The sequence below is a fragment of the Octodon degus genome, unplaced genomic scaffold (assembly GCF_000260255.1).
Source record: "Octodon degus isolate 3935 unplaced genomic scaffold, OctDeg1.0 scaffold00007, whole genome shotgun sequence".
NCBI lineage: Eukaryota > Metazoa > Chordata > Mammalia > Rodentia > Octodontidae > Octodon > Octodon degus.
The window spans coordinates 23584580-23594858 of record NW_004524583.1 but is presented as its reverse complement, the minus strand read 5'-3'; the positions used below and the strand labels follow the sequence as shown (position 1 = coordinate 23594858).

The following is a 10279-nucleotide window of genomic DNA, read 5'->3' as shown; positions in this document are numbered from 1 at the left end:
TTTCTAATCTCCTCTATTTTTTTTTTATCAATGTCTTCTTTAGAAGCAGTTATTAATTTTTTTAATGCAGAGTTTTTTTCAGATTGGGTTTCCTCTCTATGTTTCTGTATTTGATTCTTTACTTCAGATGCTATGAGTTCAGAGAATTCTTTTTTATTTTAGAAAATAATTCCACTCTGAGTTCCTCTATAACTTTCTGATGTGGCTTATTTACTTTTGACACTATTAATTCATACATTTCAGCTGAGCTAGTGTCCTCTGCACTTGTTCTGGGTGGGCATTGGGTTTCCTCTATATGTTTTTGCATTTGATTCTTTACTGCAGATGCTATTAATTCAGGGATTTCTTTTTTCATTTCCAATCTGAGTTCCTCTATAGCTTTCTGCAGTCGTTTCTTTATTTCAGAAGTTGTTGATTCATTGATTTCAACTGTGTGATTCCGATTTGTTCTGCGTTAGTGTCCTCTGCCCTTGTTATGGGTGGGCTTGGTGTCTGAGATTGCGTTTTGCTCCTTCTCGTTGTCATTTTGTTTAGCGCTGCCTTCTGACCTTTGTTGTAGAGCTTTGGTGCCATTATAACCTTAGCACCTACTGAAATTCAAGTGCAGATCTACAAAGTTTGGATTTATCCAGCTGTGCCTGGCTTGGGTCTGGCTGCTGTGCTCAGCTCCTTCCTGCTGCCGTCCTTGGGAGTGAACCTGTTGTGCCCCTCTGGCAAGATGTTCTGCTCCTGGACTAACTGGGTGGTTCTATCCCCTACTTTCTGTGCAGGGACCATCTGCAGAGTTTCACCCCAGGCTTGTATGCCAGGCCTGAGGTGAGTCTGAAGGGGACAATGTGGAGTAGGAGGGCAAGGAAGCTCTCCCACCACTCACGGGGCCTGGGCTAGGGCTGGATCTGAGGGGTCCCGAGAACATGGCAGAAGTTCTCACTCACTGGGTGGGAGTGGGGGGGGACTGTAGAGTGGTGTTGGGGGTCCCAAGGGGGTGGAAGAGGATCTCATCCACGCTGCACCTGGGCTTGGATGTCCCGCCGGCGCAGAGTAGCAGGAAGCTCTCCCACACACTCACGGGCCTGGGCTAGGGCTGGATCTGGGAGTCCCGAGAACATGGTAGAAGTTCTCACTCACTGGGCAGGAGTAGGGGGGACTGCAGAGTGGTGGGAGTGGTCCCAAGGACGTTTAAGAGGGTCTCACCCACGCTGCGCCTGGGCTTGGACGGGACAGGTCCCGCTGGCGCAGGGTAGCAGGAAGCTCTCCCACACCTGTTGATCAGTTTAAAAGAATTGTCATTTTAGTAACTTTGTCTTCTAATCCATAAGCACAAAATATTTTTTATTTTCATTTTTTAATTCTCTCAGTGGTGGTGTAGGGTTCTGAGTATAAAATTTTCACTTAGAATAGTTCAATTTGCTTTTATATATAAACATATTATTTTTATTTTGCTGAATTCATATTAGTTCAAGTAGTTTTTGGTGCATTTCTTAGGATTTTCTGAAACATAACCATTATTACATCTGAGAATAAAGACAGTTATTCTTTTCCAATTGGATGCATTATATTTTTCTTTATCTTAACTGATTATATTATTGCTTTTTTATTCATTTTAATGAGAAAAAAGAATAGCAGTTCAAAACAGGTTAGCAGGACAGTTACAATAATTAATACATTGCATACTGTTGTGTTCATGGTAGTTATTCAGAGGACAAAATGCAGACATGATATCTTATCTAAACAATATTAGTTAAAAATAATAAATAAATAAACAATATTAGTACAAACTTTTAGTCTCAATGAACTAAGAGAAAGTAGCTGTATATCTATTCTAACTCTTGTGCATACATATATTTTTCCTTTACTTTTCTTTTTTTAATTGACAAACTTTTATTTGTCAATTATGGAGTTGTAAAGCAAATGGCTTTTATTTATTTTTTTCAGATATTGCTTTCCATTGTGACTTTCTGTACTTCTCTATTCCTTAGCATATAAAATATGTTTCAAGAATAGAAATTATGATGCAGAACATAGTCATATATCATAGCTCAATTTTGATATATTAATAATTTTTTCTTTTAATTTGTAGCAAATATGTATCAAACTATCTTTTTATGACATAGCTCATTTGAAATTAGGCTTGGGGCCTCACACTAACCTATGTGTTTCAGAGATGCAGCAAACAGTGACAATTTGCCTCCAATGATGCATAGTTTAGAAGTTCTTCATTTGGGCTACAATGGAATTTGTAATTTAATCCAGCTGCAACTTAATAGACTAAGAAATTTAAAATTTCTTTTTCTACAGGGTGAGTAGAATCATGGTTAATGTCTAAGTCCTTTTCATTGAAAACTGACCTGGTTATTGTCTTGTTTTGATAACCATTTTCTCAGATATTAACAAAGATATTTTCATAATTACAAATATTTTTCTTTGGTTATTTAAATATTTTTAAAACATATTTGAAGGAAAATATAATATTCTAGGGCTACATATAGAATTATATCATGATTTTTTATATTTTATTCAACTTTAAAAAAACAATGACAATTAATCAGTAATTTGCAAGCATTTAGTAACCTCAGATTTGTGCTAAGTGTTACAAAATATGTGGAAGTAATATATTTGTGCAATTATATATAATTGAGATCCTTGATTAAAGTAGTACTCAGTGATCTGCCTATAGAGATGTACTGAGAAAAACATAAATTAAGTTCTGACTTAAGTGTAATGGAGGGAGTTCAGAAAAAGAGAAATTGAGAGGTTCTCCTGAATACCCAATAGTCTTTGAAAGACTGATGGAATTTAGATGCAAGAAACATAATCCTAATGATAACTACATGATGACATAGGAGAAAGATTGGGAAACCCATATGTAAGATACAAGGAAGACACTGGAGAGGTGTTCTGAGTGTAGTCATGTCTTTCTTGGAAGACAGGCTTTACTATACCTTATGTTTAAATTTTTTAATGTAATTTTGACTGTCAAATAGAACTGTGATTTGGGTCAAGAACATGGGAACAGCTTTACACATGCACACATGCACACACATGCACACACACACACACACACACCATTGACTACAAGAATGACTGATTCTTTTAAGATGCATTGACACACCTGAAAGTGCACAGCATAACCTGGGAAGGTCTCTATTCACCTAGTAGTGTAAGGGAGCCATGCAGCTGCCACGGCTAGCACAGCACATAGGAGAGTAAGGTGACCATCTGTAGAGAATGAGGCCAATTACTGTGTCTAGGGCAACCGCTCTTTATGGAGTCACTGCGCAAGACGTTTATCTCACTTAATCTTACAGCAGCCCTAAAAGGTAAGTATTGTGGATAAGTATAGTTGTGGGCATTTTACAAAGAAAGAAACTGAGGTTCAGTAATATGAAATAATTGGCTCAAATCTATGTTTGTGTGTGTTTGCAAACCCAGGTCTACCTCACTTCCAAGCACACATTTTCTGTCAGCCTGAGTGATGTCATAAGAGCCTGGACCACAGGGGCCTCGGTGAACATGATGAGGCTGGAAGGCAGTTTTATTAGAACTTAGATATTAAGACCCAGAGACTAACGAGATGGATGGCTAGGGGTAGAAATAGCACAGGCTGTTTTCCCAGTTGTATTAGGAGACTGAAGAGGAGGAACTGGTGCTCCATAAAGTTATTCTACAAAGGGAGTTAGAGAAATACCAGTTTATGTTGCAACAACTTTAAGACATAAAAATGGAAACTGTTTTACTTTTTAAAAAATAATAAGATAAAAAATTCTGGTCGTAGATAACCTTTCTTCTTTTTTTTAAGGGAATGAAATCAGTCAAGTTGAAGGGCTGGACAACTTGGTAGTCCTTCAGGAATTGGTAGTGGACCATAACCGCATCAGAGCGTTTAATGACAGTGCTTTTTCCAAGCCGAGCTCTCTATTGGCACTTCACCTGGAGGAAAACAGAGTGCGAGAGCTGAGCAAATTGCAGCCTTTGACAAAGCTAGAAAAACTCTTCCTAGGATATAATAAAATCCAGGTGACATTATTTGGTATTTATGAGATTTACAATTTTTAATCCTTCTGAGGTATGATAGTAAAGCTTCCAAACACAACGAATGAAAAGTTTGCTAAATATCATTTATATACAATGCATAGTGCAAGACATATATTCCTTGATTTGTACACTGCTAATAATCCAGGAAAACATAGATGTACCTGCCCACTAATTGAGGTTAACTCTAAATATCCCAAGACTCATCAGAGTTCTCGGAGAAGTCTCTTTTGTTTCTTTACTGCTGCTGGTCCAAGCTGTTTCTCAATCTCAACTCCAGATTTCCCTGGCCATCTAAGTCTGACACATGCACTTGGTCCACTTGGCATTTGAATCAACTCCTAGTAATGGATTTTGACTTGGGTTTGGGATTCCCTACTCTTCCCATTTAAGTTTTCCTTACATAGGACTTTGCCTTAGTTTTACCTACCTAGCCTGCAGCCTGTGACTTTTGGGTCACTGCCCCAAACTAAGCCTGTCTTCTAGATGGCACAGGGTGCAGATAGGAGAGTTGAGGCATATAACTGTACACAGGCATCATGGTTTGCATTGCATTTTGCTACTGTTTGTTATCTTCTTTTTACCAACTTCATTGTGCTGGACTTCTAAGAATGCCTTGAAGACAGACTGAAGGATGGACTACTCCCTGAGGATGGGGACTCTCTTGTCCACACTTCTATCAGTGTGTAGCAGGGCGTGTGGGACATAGTATGCAGATACTTGATAATTAACTTTGTGGCGCTATTCACTAAAGTTCAGGAAGCCTTCGTGGGGATGCAATTAGAGCCCTTTCCAAGGTTAAAAACAAATGATGAGTACTGCCTCTTGCTACACAGCAAGTAAGGAATGTACAAACAAAAGTAGTATACAACTAATTTGTCCCAATTCAAACATTCATTGGCGAAAATCCAGCCCAAACTAGAGATGATTCTTCCGAACCATTCAGAAGAAACCTAAACTAGAAAAAAATTGCTGCTCTACAGGACGTATTTTCACAAGAGCACCTGGGGTAATGCAAAGGATTGTTAAATCAGGCCAATAACCAAGGATGTAGCTCAGAGGTGGAATGCATGTTTTATCATGTACAAAGTCCTGGGTTTGATTCCCAGCTCCAAATACTGGTAAAATTTTACAAGTCAGACTTAACACTCATCAGAGATCTCACCTGGTGTCACGATGTACTAATAATTTCAAAAACATTTTGGACCTAGGACCCTTCGGTGGTTTTCATTTCCTTCCTTCACACATCACACACACACCACTGAGCTTGAAAAACGATGAGATCTGCGAGTACTAAGATTTGTTGGTTGACAGCAGAGGAACATTGTGTTTATGAAACATCTCCATTTGCCACATGAGCTCTGTGGCATTTTATAGGGAGCCATGCTTTCTAATTCTGTAGCTCCCAGATTTATTTACATTAAACCATCTTTAACTATGGAAATCTGCTAACAGAAAACTATAACAAAGGATCTCTTGCTAGGAAGTATCACTGTTCTCTTTAATGGGATATCCAGTTATGAGCATACTTACAGTATTAGAACAAGTAACAGTACTTTCCCCCAGGAATACCCTTAGCCCACCTCCCCACCGCCCTACTCTTAGGGCACTAAATAGATTACAGGTCAGCTGACACAGCACCTTCTTCAGCTGCTTAACAGAATAATGGTTAGTAAAGCTTACTATCAAAATATAATTTAAAGACAGCCTTAAGCCATGGGAAATTATATGATTATTATAAGGCAAATATTCTTGATTGCTTACAGCATTTTGGCATTTCTTTATTTTTATCCTTGGAATGTTATTTTTAATTAAATTTATATTGATCATTACGCCATTATATTTATTCTAACCATTCTGTTATAGTACTTTAATGTATCTATACATTTACTTGAGGAGAAAATGAGAAGAGTAACTCAACAATTCTACTGAATTCTGATGAAAATATATTCTTCAAAATCTTAACTCCCATCTAGTTCAAATTTTCTTTTAGGGAGAATTTTTTTCTCAAATTTATATCAACTTGGGCAGGCTGGTATCAACATTAGTTTTTCCAGTTAGACAATCAGATAACAGTGTTTGGGTCTGTAAAGACTGATAGGATGAGGGGAAAGCCCATAAAAATTAGCAAAACAATAGTACTTCAAGAGAAGGTTTCTGTACTCCCTCGCTGATCTGCACATCTTAACGTGCTGCCTAATGTGTTGACATCACGGCTAAACTTGACTTAGCCGTGATGTCCAATAATGTAGACATGGAAAACTGTTGCCCATAATCTTGCATCTAAGAAGCACAGAAACACAAATGAGGGCGAGTTCAAGTCTGCATTTCCATTTGATCCTGGTGTCTAATGGGCTTCCCCACTTGCATCCAGATCCTTTGTCTACTTTTAAACATTGAGATAATGGTCTGAAGCTGAAACAACACTAGGAAACAGTGTTTCTTGTCTTAAGTTCTGATCTATTACTATAGCTATAGTTTAGTATGATTTTATTACTAAGGCCTCAATTCTGAACAATTATTCTGACCGAAGTTCTTATCCTGACAGTGTACTCAGCACATAATAACCATTGGCTTCCTGGTGATTAATATGCAACAACCAGCTCCCCAGGGGACAAAGCCCTAATTCGGAGCATTTGCCAATTTCCATGGTATAATTTCCTCTACCATAACCAATTTCATGATAAAACACCACATGATAAAATTCTTAAAATTTTGCCCTTTGATTTTTGTGAGTCAGTAAAACATAACCCCAACACACTAATGTAAAAAAAAAAACTCAATATTAAAAATGGGAAGACCTCTTTATGCAGTTATGGACATATGATTTGTTTGATATCTCTTTAAAACTATATATCATGTTATCTTCAAATTTAATAGACTATTTCTTATATTAGGATTTTCTATGAGAAGGGCTAGGGAAACAGCTCAGTAGCATAAACCCCTGCTTGGTAAGCACAGGTTCGTGAGTTCAATCCCCAGTACCACAAAAAAAAAAAAAAATCCATAAGAAGTGAATATTTTGATTAGGTGTATTTCAGTAACGGACACAGCTATCTTCTGTTTAATTTGAGTACCAAATGCAATACTTTCCACAGGCCTGTGATTTCTAATCAGGCTTACTGCACACATGAGAACTGCCTATAGACTAAACTGCACACTATCTTTATGGACAACTAGGTCCCAGAGTGTTTTCAGTGACCTCTTTTATCATATTCAGTCATAAAGATTAATCTTTTTAAAAACCAAGTGCCACTTCCAAATGAATCAAATTAGGAGTCAACAAGATAGCTCAGTGGTCTAAAGCACCTGCTTAGGCAAGCTTAGGCAAATGCACAGGGACCGTGGTTCAATCCCTGGCACCACATGCCATGCCAACCCCGCCCCCAGGGTGGGCTGAGCCGGCCACAAAAAAAAAAAATTAGACCTAAATATCTCATGTTGTTCTATTGCTAAGGTTGCATTTTAGTATTACCTTTGATATTTTTTAGACTGTATTCTCCATACTTCTTGGTCAATACAGTGGAGGAATTAACAAAATATAACCTGAATCCTAGAATAAATCATAACGTCTGAGAAAAAAAGATGTACTGTTCTCCTTACAAGTGCTGCTGTACTATCATTTTCCTGTTAGACTGTCATCTTTACTAATGGTGTATCTGGAACCCACAGAACACAGATCTGCTGTCATTCAACAAAGCAGAGTAACTGTCATGCAGGTGCACTTTAGTGGAATTAATCATAAGCCACCAGCACTGCCATAAAATTACTTGAAAATTAGTTGATTTTGAGGACTTGGGATCCAGCCAAATAATAATGTATTGACTTTTAAACAGGATATAGCAGAACTGGAAAAGCTTGATGTTATCTCTTCTCTCAGAGAGCTTACAGTCTATGGCAATCCAGTAAGTATGTTGCTGTTTAATGCATTAGCCAATTTCCCAGGAGTTGTCTATAATTTATTTTATATGGTTGGAAACGAGGCTTTATCTTATTGAGTTACATTTGCATAGCCAGATAGCCCAGCAGTGTTTCTCACCTACTGTCTTCTTCCACTCGATCGCAACGCGAAGCACCACTTCCTAAGAAGGCCTGTTGTAGCGTTCTGCAGCTGCAGGACTTAGCCGGCTTGTCCCTCCCAGTACCAATACTGTTATGCTAAATTAACTAACAGATGTCTTACATTGTCCTAATGCCTATTAAGTCAAGGACTGATTGTCTTCTCTTTCCTCCTCCTCCTCTTTATATCTTTTCTTTCCTTCACCATCTTGGCTGTTCATGTCCCTTTACACTTTTCTATAACTTGTAGGAAACAATTTCTCAAAATGCATGAGAATTACATTGATTTTTAGTGCAATTGAATTTACTTTATAAATTAATTTAGGGAGAAATTTGCTAGAGTTTTTTGTTAGAGACTTTGAGGGGATCCAATAAGTAGCATTTTAATCCACATAATACTGTAATAAATTAATAAAAATAACAGGGCTGACCAGATAGCTCAGCAGACTAAAGCACCTGCTTAGGCAGAGTGCAGCCTCTAGGGTTCAATCTCTGGCCTGCTGTGCTGGCCCCACACCCAGGGTGCGGTGAGATGGTGACTGAGACTGGGCATGGTGGCACATGCCTGTAATCCCAGCTCTTGGGAGGCTGAAAAGAAGAGGATCACTATGAGTCCGATCTGTGTAGGAGACCCTGTAGATCCTGTACTAAATACATTAAAAAATAAATAAAAGTTAAAAAAATAATAATAATAATGTAACAGGAGAGGTGAAAATATCTGCTTAGCTTAGTATTCCATGAAAACCCTGTGTAAAAGCAGTAACCACAAAACTTTTTTTCTATCCTGATAGTTTCTTCAAAGAACATGTTTTGATTTTAGCAAATATATTATTTTTTGTTTTCTATTGCATTAATTTTTTATTTAGTCTCTTCAAATTTAGTTTTCAAAAACTTCTTAAATAGGACAACTGGCTCATTAATTTTTACTTAATTCCTCCTGAATCAATCAATGAATTTTAATTTAGAAAGAACTGCTTTACCAGCATCCTAAAGATTTTGATGTGTAGTCTAGCTACTAGTCTTTATTTCTTTATATCTTCCACTCTCCAAAATTTTTCTTCTTTAACTTGTGAGTTATTTAAGGATATGCATGTATCTATATTACTAATTTCAAATAAATGGGGTGTTTTTAGTTATCTGTCCCTTTATTTCTAATGTTGCAGAAGATATAGTCTGTATATTCTTCGGCATTCATAAAACTTGTTTTGTGGTGTAGACTGTGGTCAGTCTTTTGCTTTGTTTTGTTTTAGATATCACTTTCCGTTAGCATATGTATTCTACTACATTCTTTTAGAATAGTTTATTCATTCCCTTTTGATGACTTTTTTTTTTTTTTGCTTTCCTCTTCTTTCCTCCTCCTCCTCTTCTTCTACCTCTTCCTCTTCCTCTTCTTCTTCCTCTTCCTGCAAATATTTTTTTGAGTAGGTTGGCATTCTTAAGAGATGGATTATACAGATCAGTAAATATGCGCTGAGTTAAGTTGGACAGTTCCTGCTTATAAATGATCTTTCATAAAACAATACTATTTATGACTTGATATTGCTTATAGCTAATGAACAATACTATACAATTTTTAAGATTTAATCTCTAAATAATAGTTGTAGTTTTTTAAAAAATGTTCTTATTCTTTATTTGACATCAAATGAAATCCAGAAATCTTTGAAAAGTGAGTTCATGTAGTAGCATCGACTACTATCAATCAGCTGCTAGCCTGTCATCTTTGCTGCCTTACTTAACTGCTTTCATTTAAAGGTTAATCTTTGAATTAAAAGTGATTTCATGAATAACGTGTTACTTTTAACTTTATTTAGATTTGTAGAAAAATTCTACATCGTCATGTGCTCATATTTCGACTGCCTAATTTACAGATGTTAGATGGAATTCCTGTAAATTCAGATGACAGGGCAAAAGCTGAATTTCACTTTTCTGAACTACAAGCAAAGAAAAATTTGGTAATATATTAGTTACATATTTTCTTCTTGGGATATATAAATTATTAGCATTATATCCTATGCATTTTTTTCTTTTTTCGGAACCAGGGATTGAACTCAGTCCCTTGCACTTGCCAGAGAAGCACTTATTCCACTGAGCCATCTCCCCGGCTCCTCCTATGAATTTTTACTTCAATGTTTAAAGTCCTGTTTTGTAGATCATTTTAGTATCCACTAGTTATTATCAAAAGAAATTC

At 36.9% G+C, this 10279-nt stretch overlaps 1 protein-coding gene across 1 annotated transcript in view; it reads left to right on the top strand.

Annotated features, from left to right (window-relative positions):
• The window catches only part of LOC101592728 (leucine-rich repeat-containing protein 9), a 120796-nt gene that overhangs the window by 100997 nt on the left and 9520 nt on the right, over positions 1-10279 (top strand). Inside the window, 4 exon segments of the mRNA XM_023701646.1 lie at positions 2163-2299; positions 3800-4017; positions 7869-7937; positions 9903-10043. Coding sequence (XP_023557414.1) covers positions 2163-2299; positions 3800-4017; positions 7869-7937; positions 9903-10043 — 565 coding nt within the window.